We start from the raw sequence: 21,552 nt of genomic DNA on the forward strand, positions 1-21,552 counted from the left end.
ACTATAACACTAGCAGACAGATGTCTGCTATAGAGATGTGCTGCTTCACAAGAAGGCATCATGCTTTACAGATTGCCTGTAAGAATATATTGCATCATAATAATATTAATATTGCATTAAAAACTAAGTTTATCATACTGTGTTGCACAGAAAGACAAATTCGGCTACCTCCTTCTCTTTATCTACAGCTGTAATGTATCCAATTCAGATAAAAAAGGAATGTACTAGCAGATGTACTAGAAGACAAATTATTGTCCAAGGGTTAAAAGTCTTGGTCCAGAAGTGGAAAATTAATGGGAATTAGTTTCCTAAGTACCTGCATTAGTTTTGAAAATGGGAGCTGGACTCCTAAGCCACTTAATGAGTTTGGGAGTATTTTGCCACACAATTTCTCTGTGCCATCTGCTTCTATTCCCATAGCTTCTACTTCCATACTACCACTGATCAGGGAAAGATCATTTAAACTACAGATCTGCATACAGGGATTTGGGGTCTAAACTTTCAGAACTTTTTCATTATAAAGAAGCAAGATACGTATGTGGTTATACATGCTCCTGTTCTAACTAATACATTTACTTATTATTTAGGATCACAGAAGAAAAAACAAAATATATATTAAACCGAGTCGCCATGTGGATCCTTTCACAACTGTTACACTTGGCTGGCCAGACAACAATAATAATTCCGGTTTTCTCTGGTCCTGTGGTATGTGCATTTCCTGAACTTTTCCACCAACTTCTATTTGACGAGTAACAAACTCACTGTTGTGTCAGATCAAGTGGTGAAAATCTGACTAAAGGATGGTTTACTCTCTGGCTTTAAAGTTTGCCACTTACTGTATATGAAGAATGTCCTTCTACCTTACCCTGGTTTTAACACTGAACTAATTATGGTATATAATATGGGATAGTACTCAGTTTTTGTCTTTTCCCAAAGGTGGCTACTCCTAGGTTTCAATTTTTCAAGATCTGCCCATCCTAAGCCCTCACCCTCATAGCCAAGAACTAATCCCAAGTGACTTACATAGTTAGGCATTTGCAAGGTACACGTCTCAATAAAACAGCAATAATTAGCATCAAATATGATGCAAAAACATTTATGGCTGAAAACTGGATTGAGATTCAGGATGCCTGTGTTCTGTCCCCATATTTATCCCTGGCCTCATACGTTACTTTGAAGAAGTCAGACTGTACTCTGAACTCTGACTACCCACTCTTTAAATTGGGTTCAGGAACCTTGTTTGCTCTATAAGGCTCTTTGAAACCTATGGCAGTAAAGTCCTTTATAAGAGACATGGGATGTTGCAACTATTCTAATTATAAAGGAAATGTTTTTCAGGAGTTTGCTGGCCTGAGTGGAACAAATGTGTGCAGCAACAGATAATCCTAACCAACCAAACTGAGGTGCAAATCCCACCTTTCTGCCTTCCTCCTCCAAAGTCAGCAGTGACTGTCAGGGTTACAGTCCAAAACCATGGCAATGAAGAGAGGCAGGACGAGCAATGTCTCTATGTGACTGCAAAACAAGAACTGCAACTAGAAATCAGGTCTGTTTTTAAACCATAGTATTCATTGGTTAATATTATTACTACACAGACATAGTGCAAAGCCACAGTTTTCAATAATAACGATAATAAAGTGATAACGTACTTATTGTTGTAAAACTATTTATACCTTACCATCATAGGAATTACAGACAAAATGGGTCTTGCTGCATTTTCCAGCCCACATTTCTGAACATAATCCTTTTATAAACTGAATAATATTATTCCCAAAACCATTTAGCGTTTTTGACCCCACTACATCCTTTCAATGTTGGAGATGTCCATATGCAAACTTCATTGAAACAATGGGAATAAAAGCCATGAGATATGTCTGCAATTCCTACTAGACACCCAGGTACACATTACTGCTTAAAAAAAATCTGTTCTTCAAGCATTTAGTGCCTCATTAAAGAGCAGTGGCATTTCAATGATCTGTTAATATAATCATTTCAGGAGCTTAAATAGAGGCAGGCTTCATTTGAGAGCCTGAATCAGTTTTGCAGTATAAACAGTTTGTGAGTTCTGGGCCTCAGTCACATTGAAAATGGAGATGAAGGTTCCTAAATCTCTTGCTTTAAAATTAACTATTTAGCTATTTGTGAGTCCTGTGTCACCTGTCTCATATTGCAGGGCTTTTGCAGGTTTTAATCAAACGAGAGTAAAACAATGAACATCAAGGACTATGACATCTCATATGGTTACAACTTGTAACTATGGTCTTAATTCCTTACAGGTGTGAGGCAAACTGCAAGCCAGTGAATGCTAGTGGTGAGGTTGTTTTGAGTGTCTCTGGACAGAAGGACTCCCAGGCCATGTATTATAACTGGTATTTAGATAACACATTCCAAACCAAGGTGAGAGCATCAGATTTGTCAGAAATACTGCACAGACAAAAATAAACATCCATCCTGAGGGAACGCCACGTGGCCTCAGGGTGATACTTTGTCAAATGGACGCTTTGGAAATAATAGTGAAGACTGAGACAAGGGGGTGCTAGATTTGGGAGGGGTTATAATGAAGGGCACCAAACTGCTACCCTGCTCCTGATAAATCACAACAGAAATCACAGCGAAGAGCCTCTACCGTCATGTTTTCTTTTCTGTCTGATTTTCCAGTCTACGGCCCTCCCTCTAGCCTGTGGCCTGACTGGTTTCCGGCAGAACTCTTTGAATTTGCTTCAAAGCAACACATCCGTGTTGAAAATGAACAGCTCCTTCTTGCAGACACAGGGGGAAGCTTTTCAGATTAAAGTAACAGGTAAGGGCAAGCATGGTTTTTCAGACTCCTTTGAGATAGTTTCTGCCATTGTGACATCACATTGACATTACACACACATCATAGCCTCGCTGACAAATAAGTTAAATCATTCCACAAGTTGAGAGCTGTTACTTTATATGTGGGTTCTTTAAAATAATTAAGAGCTAAGTTTGTTCTGGGCTGTTGCACAGCAGGATAAATTCAGTTATCTTACTCCAAGCTGTTAATAACTTTGTTAAGGCTCATCTGGAAATGAAGTTATGCTAAATACTTGATCAAATAATACAGCTTTGCTTTGTAATGCAAACACTACCATGTTTTTAATAGTTCTTTTCCTCTTATGGCTTATTCAGTAGCAGGATTTCATTTCTGATTAGGCTCACCCTGATGTTTCTGGTGCCTGAACAAACAGCATCATTGCTAGAGTAGGCAAGATTAACGTCAGAAGATCAGTGCTGCCGGGGCACGATTATTGCTGACATTCTGCTCCCTCCACTCCCAGCAATGACTCAGCGTGGCTACGGGGAGGAAACGTACCTTGTCAGCACCGTGCCTCCGCCCCAGATCCCCAGTTGTGCCGTGTCTCCCAAGCAGGGATCAGTGCTCACCACATTCACAGTCTCCTGCAGCACTCCTTGCTTGGCGGATTCATGCCAATCCAGTCATAACAGGCAGCTCACATATTGCTTCTATCTGAAATCAAGTAAGTCCTGAGGTGAACTGTTTGGCTAACTGCTTCTTCGTGTTTCTAGCAAGGACTGTTACTGTTGCTAACAAGAGCAAAGGCACAATCTGCTTCTGCTCCCCAGGGAGACTGAGTCAATCAGGCCTACACAGAGCAAGTCCAGTCCCCTGCTCTTAGAGAGCAGGAGGTGTCTGTGTGGTGTCTGGTAGGTGACCCCCTCTTTCCTGTTTCAGATTCTCTCCTGCATTGTGGCCTGGATCCTGAACTCTTCCCAGTTTATCTTCCACTTGGAGAAAAAGAAAATAATTTCATTTTACATATGACAATTACTGTTAGCAACAGCTATGGTGATACAGTTCAAACTAATGCTTCAGTGAAGGTACACAGAAGAATTACTTTATTTCAAGATCTCTCAAGTTGAAATCTAACCGAAGATTCACTTTTGGAGTTTCTTCCCATTTTAGACTTATTACTTCCCTCTGAATGTGCCATAATGACCATTTTCCTGTCTAACAGAGACTATTCTCTGAGGACTCAAGATAGTCAAAAGAATCTTCCACTGCCCTTTTTCTAGGATAGAAGTTTAAAAGATGATCTATTTGGACATTGGGCAGCATAAGCTGTATTTAGTGAGTCTGGTGTTACTCTGCGTAGGCCCCAGAAAACTCCTGCTTCTGCCCCACTGCCCCAGTAGAGAGATCCTTATCAGGCCACTAAAAATAAAACATCAAAAATGGGGAACACAAAGTTTTCTGTCCCACTCTAGCTAGGCTGTCAATAAGATGATAATGGAAGCTGTTCAAAGATAATTATAACAGCATTAGCAACGTTAAGAGCATCTCTGATTTCTTCATCAGGTTGGACACGCAGATATGATTGATGGGAACCTGACCCTGCAGGCTATTGTATTGGAGAAGGCAAACACCATCCTAAAAGCTGGAAACAACAGCATGAGTCTTTTCCAGCTGTGTAAGTCAGTGACATCAGTCCTTAATCAGGAGACCCAAGAGGAAAGCTTTAACATATCTTTACAGACGGACACACGAAAAGAGGTCAGCCAAACACTTGTTTTCTTGCAGTACAATGCAATATAATGGACTCTTCATATTCTTTGACAGCTCTTAAGTAATAAAAAGCTCATATATCACCACCTGAAATCCATGGAGGTTTCAAGATTCTAGTATCTATCTCAGTGTTTGGCACAGGTTTCAGCTGTTTTTCACCATTTGCCCACATAAATAATTTGTTTTATCATCCATCAGTAAAAGAATTAATTCTCAATTGTTATGGCATTAACTTAAACTAATTTCGACAGTCTTTTTAAACTTAAAATCAACCTGATTTTCCACAAACAATTTAAATATTAATAAAATGGCCTCTCCTGTAGGAGAAATATCCTATCTACTTTTCCCCAAAAGTACTAGATGGCAGGTAATTTTAGTTTGTTCCTTTCAGCTACCAGCTTATGTTTGTTATAAGCTTATATTTCTACAGTGCTTTGAGTGCCTCAGATGAAAAGATCTAGAGAAATGCAATGTATCCTTCAATTATGATTCATTATTTGAGTAACATCAATCATACATGGCTCTGCTTTCTATGGAAGTGGCATTTATACAGTAATTCACATACATTAGTACAAATTCTCACAAGTAACTCTCCTTGCTATTAATGGATGTTAAGTGTATAAATTCTCTGTGTTGGGAGGTAACATAAAACTCATGATTATACAGTTACTAAGGCAAGTGGCATCTTGTCAGTAGACCTAATATCAGTTCAAATGATCCTTGTTGTGGAGTCTTCCTCTACCACATAATTTACAGCAAGCCTGGCTGTCAATATACAGCACTACTTGCACAGTCCTAATTAGCATCTTACTGCTTTGCCTAATTATCCCTTTTCATCCCAAGCTCCGAGGGCTGATGCTGACAACTCTCTCTGCTGTTAACGTAACATCAGTGCAGACTGCTCTTAAGATGTCAGAAGTATTGAAAGAAATCACTTACAGGAGTGAAGAGCTGTCTGTCTCAGCACAGGTAAGAAGCAATTCATCTTGTATCTCCTCACACTAACAGTATAGACTCTATTGCACACCACTGACCTTGGAAGAGTTTCGGTGCCTTACAGTTATCTGTTCTTTACCCATTTCTTCAACTGTACTAGCATGTGTGTTTTGACCAGAAGGGAATACATATTGCTGTTTAGAGTAAGTGAATTTGGACTCACAGACATTGTCTCAGCAACCACTACAATCCAGCCTATGACCATCTGGCCAGCTACATTTTATGATACATCTTTAAGATGGAAACTTTAACTTTTAGTCAGAGGCATGTTAGGATGTATATTTTATCTTGCAAAGCACTCTTAGAATCCCGAAGACAAACTGCCCAGGAGGGTTTTTCTAGAATCGCCCAGATCCATTGGTCCCTGATCCATGCACTGTCACAAAATGCACGTAGGCAAGCTGTCAGTGAGGCAGGAACATGACAGCACCCAGAGGAACTGGGCACAAATGCTCAGATTGGCTTCACAAAAGTATTTCTTGAATCTTATCTGGCAACGTGACATTATTAGTAGATGATGCTATTTATACATAAGGAGTGAGCACATGGGAGAACAGAACAAACTGTCACTGGGGAAGTTTCCCAAGTACGCTGGCAATAAAAAGAGCTGTCCTGATTTCTGATGTATTATACAGTTGCAGCCAGACAATGGCTTGGGAGCATTTCAGCAGTATGTGGTTAACTTTGGCACGACAAGAACATAGCTCAGATTCAGCACTCACCCTACATTAAGGCTGCTAAGCGCTTGCAGACTGTGGCAATGAATATGTCCAAGCTTGCAATGAATTTGCTTGGCTCCCTCACCATCCTGGGCTAAAAGCTGGCCAGTGCTTTCACAATCACAAAGCAATCACTGGCTGCATTCGGGCACAAAATAAAAATTGTAAAAGTCATTCTCCTTCGGCACTTAGCACAGCACAAGGCCAAAGGTATTACTTGCTGGTAATCCAATAGGGTTTGTGGAAACTAAGATTGAAATGCACATGCACTTGACAATATGGTGGTATTTGTTGGACACAGTGCCCAAAGTATAACCTAATTTACTACATTACTGTACATCTAAACTGTATCCTTGCCCAGTGTTTGACAGACAAACTTCCTTCAGATGTTATTCATCTTTTTTAGAAATTAAATCTGTAGAAGCAGGCTGCATTTTTCAGGTCTGTATTACATGTTAGTATACCATCTAGTACATCATCTTTATTGGCGTTTGAGGTGTTACCCCAGCACAAACAATTATAGTAAAAACAGTGTTACCCACAAATAGTCCCGTGAAATTACTTATGTTGCAATATTCAGTAAATGACACAAGTGTCACTTCTGTCATTTGTAGTACCAACACATATAAACTTTTCCCCTTGTTTCCCATGCAGGTGGAAGCTAGCAATACTCTAAAAGATGTCAGTGCTTCCTTGCTCACTGTAAACACAGAGGACAGCAGAGATGATCAGAAGTTAAAAGATGCAGCCAACTATCTGTTTAATGCAGTGAGCAATGTCCTTAAAGCTTCTGTAGAAATCAGAGCTATGAACGCTTCAGTGCCAGAGGCAGAGCAGGTAATTTTGGTTTGGTCCAGTTTGTAGTGGACTGTGTGTGAACATCTGCTTGCTTTGGAAAGTTTTTAAGAGTTCTTCTGCCTCATATTTTTAAACTGGCATTGGGTAGGGTTCATTGTGACACCATGATGGACTTGAATATCAAAGGAAACTTCTCCCCAGTTAGACCTGTTAGACTGAATGGTCTGCTAATGAAGATGATAGAAGCCTCTTGTTACATTTAAAGCTGAAGAGGACAGAGCACTGGAGAAACAGCATCAGTGTACAACCTCTAATGGATGACAAGCACACAGAGATTTTTTTCAGACTTGATTCTATCCCCTCCTTTTGCCCCATAATTCAAGGAAGCCACAGGTATTCTATATTCATGATTGGCTCCACTACTTCAAAGCTGGAATCAGCTCTGGTTGCTGCTTACACTTTTTCAGAAAGCCCACTCTGATTTTCTATTCAGAATTATGCAACGTGTTTATTTTGTCCTATCCTTTCCTATCTATATGTGAATTGTCACATTTGCCTTTGTGTGCTTCCTGGGCTGAACGTACTTTAACTTTCATCACTGCAAGGGAGCAGGGCATGAAATAAATCTAACCTGAGAGAAAAGGTTATGAACTGTTCAAACTCCCCCAGGATAACACACTAATAACACACAATTAATACGTAATTAGGTCTTGCTTTTGCAAGTAACTAAACACTAAAGTGAGCAGCTAAAGGGCATTCATGTACAGAAGTGCAGGAATATGTTGCATTAAATTGATGTCATGTTTGTAGTGCAATTTCAATTTCTACACAATTTCAATGTGTAGAAGTTATAAATAATAGAATACAAAAGTAAAAGCTGTAAAACGTATTTATTTGCTGTCTGCAATGTTTTAATGAGAATTACAGAAATTGAATTGCTGATTAGAATAACTTCCTCTGAGATTAAGAAGCACATCACCAAGTTTGTCACCTTTATAAGACACTGAAAATTAGTATTGTTCCTAAAAGGAAGTAAAGGCAAATAATGTGCATCTTGATGATTATGAGAAGCTTTTTTGCAAGTTTCCTCCTCTAATCCTTTTCAGAGTTCAGTGTCGCACCAGCTCCTGAACACAGTTGAAAATCTACAGAGCGCCCTTCTGTTTGGGAAAGAACCGGATGATGAACCAACAGTCCTTACCACTCCTTCTGCCACAATGTATATACACAGGTAACAGTAACAGTGTGTCCCACCTAGGCTCCTGATAGTTAATCAAATTTGCCCCAAATAGTCATTACATTGTCCGTAAATGGAACCACCTAAATAAATATTGTAGCATAATGAAAACTTCAACAGTGCAATGAGGCTGTCATTACTGATAGTAAGAACAGCTTGGACTCCAATTAGCTTCAATAAAGCCACCTTAGAAATTCTCATGCTGTGTCTTCTTTGACCAATGGAGATTTACTCCTATTTCCTGGATGAGGCAGTAGCCACTTACCTTTGAAATTATGTAGAAAACTCATGTCATGCCAGTTAAGGGTTTTTCTCCTTTTCCAAGTTGCCAATAATAACATGTTATATAGAATTGTAACCAGCTTGGCAGAAGCAAATATAATCATGAGGAGCCTGACGAGCATTCTCCATTCCCTATAATCATCCCTAAATTGGTCCCCAAGAGCCTGGTTTTCATCCACATTTAACTGTGCATTCAAATCAAGAGCATGTTGACACAGAAATCAGGTATGTCTTTCACACAAGTACACCTAGTTGGGTACAACTTCCTATCCAGATACACCAATTCCATCCCTTTTTTGATGATTCTATGGTAGTGTTATGTGGAGTACTACGTCAGGGACAGATAATGTACAGAGTATTTACTGGCAGAGTTACAATTAGTTTTCCAGCTAAGTTATACTCGTGAAGTGAGAAAGCTTTTTCTCTAGATATGAAGTCCATGCTATTGATGTTTCCTTCTGTTTTGTTTTCATGTTTTGGTTTTTTTTCTATTTCTCTTTTATTCTGTTTTGCTTGTGTCTAACCCTAACTGGACAGATTACAAACAGAAAACATGGATGGCACATCCATTAATATCTCCAATTCCAGCTCTGCCAGTTTCACTCTCCCACCTGCTTCCTCTCTCAGTGTTTCAGGAGTTGATGATGAAACAGTGGATATAAGGGCAAGTAAACAGCTTTTATCTGACTCAATCTGATACACAACTTACATTCTTGGTCTAGTGGTTTTAGAATCTTTCCTCCTTTTACAATGAATACACAAGCACACAAGTCATCCCTCCTGTCATGCCAAGAAAATAATTTGAATTATTTTTGGTCAAAGAAGCCTTTACTTATCTTAATTGCATGAGATTGGTTCAGCAAGCTAAGGAGGACTGAAAGCTTAAATTTCCCATCCCATCGGTCCCTCACATACACTCCTGATTCATACTTGCATGGCTAGAGAAGGCAATGGAATGAATCAATACCTATAAATCTATTTGCTGTTTGTATACATCTAATGCTCTGAGGAGGATGCAACAGCTCAGAGTTCATATCACCATTAAAACTAACCTGCAGCAGTCCTGTTTCATCCCAGCTAGAAATAAATGAGTTTGAGGCACCCAGATCCTGCAGGACACAAAAGGCCTGTGAATGTCCTGATGATAACACATCCCTCATCTGAATTAGGATATGGTGTTTTTTCCCTCAGAACAATAGATTGCATATTATTGTCATATTTTTATAATAAATTTTCTAAAGGCCTCTCTGTTGATTTCTCACTCTCAGGAAACCCCTACAATACCTGCAAAATATATACATTTTTTCATTTTGTCTTTTCCAGCTCTGCTAAAAAATGTCCAGAGCCCACTGAAACCAGTGGAAATACATCCATTGTCTTACCTGAGCGTTAGGAGAGGCTCCTGAATCCTCTCATTGGACTGACAACTCTGACATACTCTTCTGTGCATTGCAATCATAGTGGAAATAGACTTCTGTTCTTAATTCCAAGAGGGGTGCCACAGCCTAGCTTTGGTGGAGTTACTTTGGAAGAGGCTTATGCAATTGCATTTTGATATCTGGTGTCCAAAAGGCAAAAGGGTTACAATGAATGGAAACAATAAACATTGTTGTACACATATCACATTTCAGAATCAAAATCACTTTCAAGGTTTGTGTTTGACCTACCTTAAAGATAAAGCAGCTTCTTACATAAATCTCTATGCAGGCTTCTTTTAAGTCGAGTACTGTTTGGGTCTGAGCTCAAGCTTTCACTATTCAGAAATTTAGAGGGTGAATATAATGAAATATTGACAATAGCTCAAAACTGATTGATAATGTCTTGCTAATAGATGGTGAGCTTTGCCGTGAATCCCTTTGTCTCCAGTGACACCAGTTTTGACATCAGTGGAACAGTGGGAGGTCTAAGTCTTACTGGTCTGGATGGCTTGATCATACCAGTCAGCAATCTCAAAGAAAACATTGAGGTAAACTCACTATTTTCTATCCCTCTCCCTCTTCCCCTGTTTTTTCTTTCTCTGTTAACGAGCTATTTGTGTTTTCATCTTCTGAGATGGTGGTAGTGTTCATTACATTATATGATGGGATTGTGGTGTCTGCATTTGTGATGGAGGGTTTGTGCCATGTGAAGAATGAAATAACAAATATTTCTGTCTTTTCTTAAAAAAGAGGTATCTTCTTCATTTAAATGGATGTGAGAATGCTAATCAATGGTTGTGGAAAAAGACTCCAGATTACAGTCATCCCGAAACACAATGTAATGTCTGATTTCATCATCCAACAACTGTATGTTCGTATTACTACTGTTTGGGCTTCCTAGCCCATGTATAAGCTGACATCTAAATTGTTCATATACACACTTCATGTAGCCAGTGTTTCAGTTATAATCTCAGCTCTTCATTCAGAAATGCACCAAGGATCACAGCCTTTGTGATGAGTTTACATAGGTTTCAAATGAACTTTTCAGAGGTTAGCTGGCAGTATCAAGAAAATTACCTTGAAGCCAATATTTATGCTGGCCATGCTTTCCCTATGTTATGAAAAAACATCATCTAGCATGTGGCTATATTGTGCTTATAGATAATAGAAGCAAGACGCTTTGCTCTATTTAAAGCTATGTCTTTCTGTTTAAAAACAGATAATGTTACCAAGGCTTTCAGCAACTCAGGAAGACAAGATTCTGTTGAATCTGGGCAATTTTAGCACTTTCCAAGTCAATGTCACCTCAGAAAACACATCTATAGTGATCCACCTGGAATCTGAACATGACATTCCACTAATACTCTACTTAGGATACAGTTATCGTCCAAATGAAACTAACTATGATATGAAAAATCATCTGTTCTGCAAGAAAACTACTGGAGGTAAGACAACTTGTTAGTGACCCACGAACTTGTGCATTCTGGGCTTATGTAACCAAAAGACTTTCACCACCCACAGCAAGTTATGGGCAGTCAGTATGGGGAGTGCTCATCCACAACTTTTCTGCACATGCGTATTTGCAGAATGAGCCTTGACCATGAGTTCAGATGACTAACTGGAAAGAAACCTCTCAAAGGAGTTTCAATTTGTCATGCTTCAGGGTTCCAATCTCTAGTATACAGTGTTCACTAACAGGAGCAGAGTGCGATGCTTTGAACAATGAGTTGCTAAGAATGATTTCATACCTGTTTCTTCAGTTTGTTTATTCGATTATATGCAATACAGCTGCATACTTCTGAATTAGCATTTCTATATACACATTGAAACTAAAATATTTATGTTCAAGGTGAGACAAACACCTGGGTTCTTAGCCCAGAAGAACTCATTTTTGGAGAGGGAACCTACTACTTCACCGTTTTACAAGATATGGGACTAGATTCCACAGTCTATGACAGGCTAACTATAGCTGTCACTTGCTTCGCATCCCGTTGTGTATTTTGGGATGAGCACCAGGGGAACTGGAACAGCTACGGATGTCATGTAAGTAGAGAGAAACAAAACAATGTTTATATTATATACTTCAAAGCCAGCCCTCATAACTTGTAGTAAAATGGTAGCATTGAACTCACACCATAAAACAAGATCATTCTGAGATGTTTTAATAAACTCAAGTTTAGTCATACCGGACTAAGCTTCAAATGACATTTCCATTTCAATTTCTTGGGATGAGCTTCTATATAAAAAGAAATGGAAGCATTCTGACAAGGCTGTATTATATTGCGTATTATATATGCCCGTTTCTGGCTAGACATTAGAATTAATATTCCTTATTGGAACTTGAACAATTCTTTTCTGTATAGCAGCTCTCCACACTAACTTACCAATCTCAGCACTGTCTTTTCATTTGCTTGGTAAGTTATCTAATATTTTGAAGCAAAATGTTTTATTAGGAAATTTTTCTGGTTTTCAGGTAGGACCAAAAACAAATCCTAGAAGCACACATTGCCTCTGCAACCATCTGACATTCTTTGGGAGTTCCTTCTTCGTCATACCCAATGCCATAGATGTTAGCAAAACTGCACAGCTATTTGGTACATTTGTGGACAACCCTGTGGTGGTGACAACTGTAGGATGCATCTTTCTGATATATGTGCTTGTAGTTGTTTGGGCTCGAAGGAAAGACATCCAGGATGATGCCAAAGTAAGTCTTCAGCTAATAAAGACTGAATGTATTTAGGCCAATTCCCATTTTGCCTAGTCTGTTTTAATAGGAAGTCTTCAACCAATCCTACCCCCTTTCCTGTAACTCTCTGTTTACTGGTAAGTATATGCATTGTTCACAAGATGACAAATTCCTATCCACAGCTTTAAGGAATCCATACTTACAGAACAGCTAACACACCGCTTGTACTGTGTCACTCTGCAGGTGAAAATCACAGTACTGGAAGACAATGACCCCTTTGCTCAGTATCGCTATCTTGTGACAGTTTTTACAGGACACCGCCGTGGGGCAGCCACAACCTCCAAGGTATCAATGGCACTGTGCGGTAAGAGAGTTTATGCACTCATTTGGAGAACTGGATGAATAATGGAGCACCTGAGGCTATTAAACAGGACAGCTCAAATGCAACATCTAAGTCAGAAAGTCCTTAGATTTGATGAAAGCAGGAAGAGTATGCCAGAGGAATAATCATACATACGATCGAGATGTGCAAGTCTTCTTTTTGCCATCTTATTCTCCAGGTGACTCTCACCCTCTATGGACTAGAAGGAGAGAGTGAGCCACACCACCTAACTGATCCTGATACACCAGTCTTTGAACGTGGAGGAGTGGATGTTTTCCTACTCTGTACTTTCTTCCCTCTTGGGGAACTGCAGAGTATTAGATTGTGGCATGATAATTCAGGGGACAGTCCATCCTGGTAAGTGGAGATCTGGAAATCCTGGGAAGTAAAGATTCACAAATTTTTTTTAATAATGATAATAGTTTTCCTTTTCTAGCACTTGAAAATTATCCTTTCTACAGTTCTAGAAAGGAAAGAAATGACAGTTTCTCATTTTTGCAGATGAACAGATCAAATCATAATCTAAACTGCAGGACCAGGAGTGCTTCCCATATCCTGTGTCCAGTACAGGATGGGATGTGTTCTGTGCCTTACAGCTTAGACACAACCTAAGAAGCTGAAGGCCAGAGTTTGTCCTCCATAATCCTGATGAGTCCTGAATTTCATACCACTCAGTTACATGTGAATGTGCCCTGTCTGTTTTTCCAACAGGTATGTGAATCGAGTATTGGTCCATGACCTTGCAGGGGATCAGAAATGGTACTTCCTCTGTAACTCTTGGCTAGCCGTTGATATTGGAGAATGTGTCCTAGATAAAGTGTTCCCAGTAGCTACAGAACAGGACATGAAGCAGTTCAGGTACCTTCTATTTTATGGACTTTTTTACTCTTGATAGCAATCAATCCAGAAAAGCAAGTATGCAAAAAAGATCAAACCCCTAGAGAAAAATGAAAACGAGGGAGGTCTTTCCCTTGCCCTCAAAGGGCTCTGAACAAGGAAAAGAGGAAGGTTAAGTAAGTCTAATCGTTACCCTAACAGTAATACCACACTGGAAATACTGGTGCTAAAGAAGGATAGCCTGACAAGACCTACAGAAACCCAAGCACCTTCTCCTATGTGGAATTTCCCTAACAATTTATATAGAAACTGCTCATGATTAGCTTTCCCTCCATGGTGTGGCCAGAAGGAAAGGATGTAAGTAGCTATGACCATTCCATGCCATGATATTTGGTAATTTCTCATAGTTATTATTTCTTCTGATAGTGCCTAGAAGCATGAACAGGTCAGGACCCTGAACTACAGCTTTATTCTTCCCTCTCCTCTCTAAGTATCCATTTGATTTCCCTCTCCTCCTTCCCAGCAATCTGTTTTTCATGAAGACCTCCAAGGGTTTCCAGGACGGGCACATCTGGTACTCGGTTTTCAGCCGCTCCCCACGAAGCTCCTTCACACGAGCCCAGCGCGTGTCATGTTGCTTCTCACTGCTTCTCTGCACCATGCTGACCAGCATCATGTTCTGGGGAGTGCCAAAGGATCCAGCTGAGCAGAAAATGGATTTGGGTAACAATCCTCACCATTGCTTGGGCAGGGAAATAGAGAGACAGCAGAATCTAGAAGCAGAACAGTTGAACAAATAGGCTTTTTCACAAAAGAGAGATCTGATGGTTCCTGGGGTTATTTTTACTCCTCCCCTCTGTTTGATCTTGACAGGTAAGATCGAGTTCACATGGCAGGAAGTGATGATTGGCTTTGAGAGCTCCCTCCTCATGTTCCCCATCAACCTGCTCATTGTGCAGATCTTCAGGAACATACGATCCCGGCCAGCCACGCAGGGGAGAGAGAAGAAGCTGGGAAAGAATGGTCGAGTGTCCCCAAGCCTACCTCCCACCCCACAGGTCACCCAGGCTGTCTCACTCACTCCAGAGGCTGTGATAAAGGCAAGTCCCTGTGGCTGCTCCCCAGTGAGTCCTGCACTGCCCTCTGCTGCCATGCACCACCTGACCTCCCCAGTTTAACAGCAGAAATCTTCCCTGTCAGATGCCCTTCAGCTTGTCTGAAGCGAAAAGCCAATTACGCACTGGTGCAAAGCACTGATTTACCCATCTACATGGAATCCCCAACTTCATTAAGATCTGCCTATGTACATCCCAGCCCTTGCACAATTATTATCAGCGACCAAAATCACTGTTCAGGGGTTAAAGCAAACATTAAGCAAGACAGTGAAGATAAAAGGTACCACAGACCCCGTCTTTCTCAGCTTCGGTCCTCAGGCAGGTAAGCTGTATTTTTGAATCCTGAAAGCAGTCTTGCTGAACTCATTGAAATCTGCCTGTCACATCCAGCACTGTAGGATATGCTATCCTTATCCATTCTGGAGATTTTAGCAATTGGTGAAGCTCCCAGCCAGTGGTGCCTTCAGATCACACCAGCTTAAGTCACAGCAGCCAGAGTCACTGCTGTGTTGCTGCTGTCTTTTCTAGGATATAAGAAGAATTGCCAACTCACTCTTTAAAGCCCTGAAGACTCCATCTCTCACTTCAGTATCAGATCTTGGAAAATCAACTAACATCAACTCACTTTTGGCACTGGTTGAGGACATCATCTGCCAGCAGAACAGAGCTGGGCAAGAGTTTTATGATGAGAGCAAAAAGAAGGATGACCCTATAATTGTCACATTAGGTGCTACGGATATACAAGGTAAACAACACGTGACATGCCTACTGAAACCTTTGTAGTGGAAATGATGGTAACGCTGGATGTGATGACCCAAGCTCTTCTTACATTCTGACTCAAAGGCAATTACAGAATCAGAGAATAGTTGAGGTTGGAAGGGATCTCTGGAGATTGTCTAGTCCACCACCCTGCTTAGAGCAGGGTCAGCTGGAGCAGGTTGCCCAGGATCACGTCCAGTCACATGTTCAATATCTCCAAAGATGGAGACTCCACAAATTCTCTGAGCAACCTGTTCCAGTGTCCAAATGTCCTCGCAATACAGAAGTTTCTCCTTATGTTCAGACAGAAGTTCCCATGTTTTAATTTGTGCCCGTTGCCTCTTGTCCTTTCACTGCGCACCACTGAGTGCCCAACTGAGTAAAGACACTGTGAAACTTCTATTTCTTATGCTATAGAATTAAATGTTAGCTACCAGCCTGGCTTGGGAGCAGGATCAGTATCTAATAGCATAAAGACTCACAAATATCAGTTGTTTCACAGTCTTTTTGTCCTGTCCTTTTTTTCTTCTTGGCCTTGTGCTATTGTTCCTTTCAGTCTGACTCTTAACTTAGGCATTCATTTATTTTTAGTTAAACAACAGTATATGAGTAAACAATCCCACTGATTTCATTAAGACTTGCATTTGGCTTTTCCAATGAGTGTACCACACTACTAATTGCACAGGTAAACTATGAACAAATTAGCACTTGATCTTATCTGACTGCTCTATCAAGGTTTTAGGACTTCTGTCTTACTAAGTTGCCTCCTGGGAACAATTCCAGCCCATTCCAGCAGAAAAGTGTTAAAGCTCTAGTATTAAAGTTGCTTTTACATGTCCCTTCCAATGTTACTCTTCACTTTGTCACATTCACAAGCTTGAGCTTCAGTTCTGATAACCTTTGTACTGAACAGTATTTTAATCTAGGGATAGCTATGCTGATTTTCTTTTTAAAAAAATAAATCATTCTTTACCTGCAGAAAAAACAAGAGTCCCAACTCCAGAGAAGGGGATGTGTGAGCGACTGAAATACAGCGATTACAATCACTGCTTGTACATGCAACTCCAGCATGTAGAGATGGAGCTGGAATTACTGGGGCCCCATAAATTTCAGATGCCTCAGAGTTACACACAAGCTGTTCGTCAGGTTCAGCACATGAAGAACCTCCTGGAGAACCGGATCTGCTCATCAGCGTCCATCAGTGAGAGGTAACCTAGTTCTCATCTCATTCTCAGTATAAGTAAATTCAAGTCGTGAATTCAAAACTGGTCAGGATGATGGAGCCCAAATAATTACTGCTTAATATGTGCTAGATAATGATTATTATAGCTGTAGAAACATGTTTTACTATTATACTATTGTAGGAGCAACAAAGAAATTTCAACGCACTGCAAACTGCACACAAAAGCAATAATGACAGATCATTGCTCTTTGTCATTTTTGCCTCCAAAACTGAATTTTACAATACAATGCCACATGATAGTAAAGGGCTGAGATAATCACTGAGCTCCAAAGTCTCAGACGTCTCTTAAAATGTATGGATAAAGAAAAATTAATAAGCAGACAAAATATTTCAGTGAAATATGGTAATTAAGTTGGAAGTATTAAAAACAATACCACTAATTCTCTCTCTGGCCTTTATGGTGATCACAAGAGATGTATCCAGCAGCTAAAATGCACTCATGGTTTTATTTGTCAATATTTCTACTGGAGGTTCAATTACGCATGAACTGAGGAGTAAATAAGCCCATCATATTTGTTCTGTTTTTAGCTGATCTCTGCACACTTCCTCATATTGTTGCTCACTGTACTTTTTGCTATCCATATATCCTATATAACTGCATTAGTTAAAATAATTTAAAATATTTTGATTGAGATTTTAAATCATAAGATGTTGCCTATCCCCACTGAACCCGAAGACTGCGATTTTGGCTTCTGTTCCACTGCAGACGGATTTTTTCTCTTCTGGTTGACTTTCAAGGTGGTCCCTTACTCCAAGCTTCTCCGGTGATGGCAAGAAAAGTTCTTCTTCTAAAGGGCTGCCGTGGTGGTTTGTGTTCATTGCTTGGTTCCTTGTTGCAGCCACCAGTGGTGTATCTGGGTTCTTTACCATGCTCTATGGGCTGCATTATGGCAAGGAGAACTCCATCAAGTGGCTTATCTCCATGGCCATCTCCTTCCTGGAAAGTCTTTTCATCACACAGCCCTTAAAGGTGAGATCCTCTGAAATACAACCACTGGCCAATACAAACTCATTCTACTATCATTTCAGGAAGACAATGTAATGTGTTCTAAAGAACCACAGGATTTAACAGGTAAAATGAGAAGTCTTTGCCATTAAAACAAGAGCTAGCAGGTGGTTTACAGAGTTCTGTTGTCTTTTGTTGACATTAAGTCCATTAGTTTCATCTCCCTTGTTTTGTCAGAGTTTAATAGGTGATGAGGTTTCTGACCAGGGAAGGTGTGTCATATGGCAAAATCAGTTTAGCTGGATGGACCCCAGTGCTGTGCGTTGTTCTCTTGTTTATGAGCTTCAGCTGCATGAGTTCAACAAAGCCAAAGCACAGTTGCTCTCCTGCAGTGCCTGGATCCAAAGGGATCCAGGTCAAAGCCTGAGCTTCTTTGTATGAAATGGGCATATGGTGAGTCTATAGCTAATTCTTTCCAGGTGCTGGGATTTGCTGCTTTTTTTGCTCTGGTTCTGAAGAAGGTGGAACATGAGGATGAAGAAAACACAGCTATCGATGGGCCTTTATCTGCACCAGGTAACTGTCTGTAAAGTGAGAAATTATTAAAGAAAGTGAAATGTTCTCCAAGCTTTTGGAATGCTTTATGCACAGATATGTGACTCAGCTCAACTGAGAACTTCACTAGTTATCTTTATATACCTAAATCTTAGCTGACAAGGTTAGCAGGAATCACTAAATCCACAGGTGCTGTGACTATGTGCCTACCCATTAGCACTCCCACGGTCAAGGTGGAAGTGGAAACCTAAATAACTGATTTTGTGCCAGCTGGAGAAAATATAAAGACCAGTGTATGTTTAGGTTGGATAAATCTTGCAGAACACTTATTGAAAGAGACCACATGATCAAAAAGATAAAAGAGAAGTAGTTCTGGATCAAAAGAACAATACTTCCTTGTTTATCTTTTTCCATATGTTTTCACCTCTGCAAATATATATACATGCACAATCTCCCCTAGTCCTGTTGTAAGATTGCCCCTGTTATTGAGGATCTACTTGCTGCCAGGATACTGATATTTGACTCCTTCCTCCCCTCCATCCTTGGCTTGCCTATGTCAGGAAAAAAGAAGTATTCTCCTATCTTGTTTCATACTAGATCAAGAATTGTACAAGTGGATAGCCAATCACTTTTCAGTTTGTCAACATTCAAGGAACATCTAGAAAAGAAAATAATAAAAAGTGGCAAACTGACTGAAGCCATTATAATCAAAATTAATGAATCAGTGCTATTAGTATACAGTAAGCATGCTTAAATATTTTAGCTGTCACATCAGACATAAGAAAAATCAGATATACAGGGAGGTTTGTTTTAGCTCTGTGCAGACATCTCAGTATTCATGGCATGGCTTGCAAACAAAACCTGTAACTATTTCGCAACCTAATGAAAATAAACACATGACCCAGTGCAAAATGGACTCTTCAGCTAGATTGGTAGACCTTTATCTGACAAGCCTATCTAAAACTCAAGTTCTCTCTCAAGGAAATTTCCCACCTCCTTTAAGTCTTATGATATCAAAGTCCTCAGTATACGTTGTTTTCCACAACCACAATTATCTGTATTACTCCCATAAACCAAACAGTGGCTTCTGCAATCACAATCATGTCTAAAAAAAGCTCATAGCAACAGACAGGAGTCCTAGGGCACAGCAAAGAATCCCGATCAACAGCTTCCTCCCTGATCAGTCTCGGGCTCTGAATACATCACCTTCTGAGATGCTCAGCCTAGAGAGAGACACTTGGACTACACCTAGGCCTAAACCTAACACACTGTGTTTGTGAGCTCCTTTCCTCCCCACTGTTGCCTTACTATACTGATTGTTAATATCACATCCCCTGTCTTCCTAAGGGAAAGCATTAAATAAAAAAGTTTCCTTATAACGTCCAAAGACACAAAAAGCAGGACGTAGACCATCTGTTGACTAATTCCAGGGTTTTCTGCTCTCACTCACAGGTGATTCAAACCCTCTCTTTGGAGCCCGAAGGGACAGTAGAAGCAATATTTACCGGCCACCTCCTGCACTTGATGTGGAGAAAATGAAAATCAGCTGCATGAAGGAGAAGAAAGCATTTGCTCTCATCAGAGAAATCCTGGGTATTATCCATATGTAGATTATCTTGTTTTATTCAGTAGTATTCATCAGTATTTCTACATCAGTGAAAATATTGTTCTCTTGGGTGAAAAAGTTTTGGCATATCTTCAGCTTTCTGCCAGCCATTACAGTGTAGAGACAGGCTGTTCAGTGGCAGTCGGAGCTGAAAGGAGGTGGGAATGTTAGCTGGAGATAAAAGCGTGGTTAGAGGCTTGATTTTATGGTAAAGAAACACATTACAGACACATGAGAGGTTAAAGAAAAGTTAGAAAGGGTAAAAGGAGGAGGTCAACAGTTAAATGAAGTTGAAATCAAAAGAGCAGATGGAGGCCATCTTTGGAGGCCATCTTTCTAAAAGCAGATAGTATCTATAGATAATGATTTATACCCCAGTTTTATTTCCTCCAAAAACAATAGAAAAATTACCTCAGCTTCACTTGGAACAAAGTTAGACTACTCATTTTATTTAAAGCTGTCATTACTATTGGTGTTCTGCCAGCCTTCCCACTCATTTTCTTGACCGCTACTCGTATTCCGAACGTAATATGCTTGAACAGCAGCACATTGAAGTAGCTTGTGTAAATTCATTACCACTGGTCAGTCAGAGTCTAGCAAAGCATCTCCTTAACCTAATAAGTGATGACAGCAGTAATCATTCATGCAATCTATTTTGAACAGCAGTGTTAATTCTGAGCTTACATGTTCTGTCTCTTCTTGTTTTTTCCAGCCTATCTGGGGTTTTTATGGATGCTGTTACTGGTTGCCTATGGGCAGAGAGATCCCAATTCCTACTACTTAAACAAACACATTGAGAACATCTTTACAAATGGATTCCACGATGTCTACAGTTATCAGGATTTTTTCACGTGGGCAAACACTACCTTAGTCAAAAATCTTTATGGATCATATAAAGGTGCAGTCACATTGTTTCACTTCAGCTTGCTAGATTCTGAAACATTGTCTTTTATACATCTCCCTAACTTGCACACGCATATTTGACCCGAGAAAGAGACTGTGAGTGCGTAAGACTGGTGTGGATTCTTATAATATGAATACTAGTAGATAACAAAAACCCCACAGCCTGACCCCAAGTTTACTGTGCCCTGATATTTTCCTTATCTTTAATATAAACCAAAAGTTCTGCACTGTAATTTTACATTTTTCACATTTTACATTACTTATTCCAGATATTCAGATATATGCCTCAGTTTTACACAAGTTTCTTTCCATAATCCAAAAAAAGAATGGCAGATAGGTGGCACTGTAAACCTTTTCCTCAGGAGAGCTCTGTTTGCATCATGGCTTAGGTCAATGTGAAGGCTAATTATGCAGTATCACCATGTTTCTATCTAACCATATCCAGTAATAAACATGACCCATTTTCCAGCCCACGTTTAAGAGTAAATACTGAAATACATTAGCAGAGTTGTTCATTGGAC

General features: G+C 39.9%; 1 protein-coding gene across 1 annotated transcript in view; it reads left to right on the plus strand.

The window, feature by feature from the left end:
- Positions 1-21,552, plus strand: part of LOC143165395 (polycystin-1-like protein 2) — a 42,464-nt gene that overhangs the window by 11,663 nt on the left and 9,249 nt on the right. Inside the window, 26 exon segments of the mRNA XM_076348817.1 lie at positions 588-705; positions 1,339-1,546; positions 2,277-2,397; positions 2,659-2,800; positions 3,303-3,503; positions 3,719-3,864; positions 4,343-4,537; positions 5,393-5,518; positions 6,919-7,101; positions 8,169-8,293; positions 9,119-9,245; positions 10,413-10,547; positions 11,219-11,444; positions 11,849-12,042; positions 12,473-12,703; positions 12,929-13,030; positions 13,246-13,424; positions 13,779-13,925; positions 14,428-14,627; positions 14,778-15,004; positions 15,548-15,764; positions 16,758-16,986; positions 17,760-17,991; positions 18,447-18,543; positions 19,975-20,115; positions 20,841-21,026. Coding sequence (XP_076204932.1) covers positions 588-705; positions 1,339-1,546; positions 2,277-2,397; positions 2,659-2,800; positions 3,303-3,503; positions 3,719-3,864; positions 4,343-4,537; positions 5,393-5,518; positions 6,919-7,101; positions 8,169-8,293; positions 9,119-9,245; positions 10,413-10,547; positions 11,219-11,444; positions 11,849-12,042; positions 12,473-12,703; positions 12,929-13,030; positions 13,246-13,424; positions 13,779-13,925; positions 14,428-14,627; positions 14,778-15,004; positions 15,548-15,764; positions 16,758-16,986; positions 17,760-17,991; positions 18,447-18,543; positions 19,975-20,115; positions 20,841-21,026 — 4,435 coding nt within the window.

The sequence above is a fragment of the Aptenodytes patagonicus genome, chromosome 11 (assembly GCF_965638725.1).
Source record: "Aptenodytes patagonicus chromosome 11, bAptPat1.pri.cur, whole genome shotgun sequence".
In the NCBI taxonomy this organism is placed as follows: Eukaryota; Metazoa; Chordata; class Aves; order Sphenisciformes; family Spheniscidae; genus Aptenodytes; species Aptenodytes patagonicus.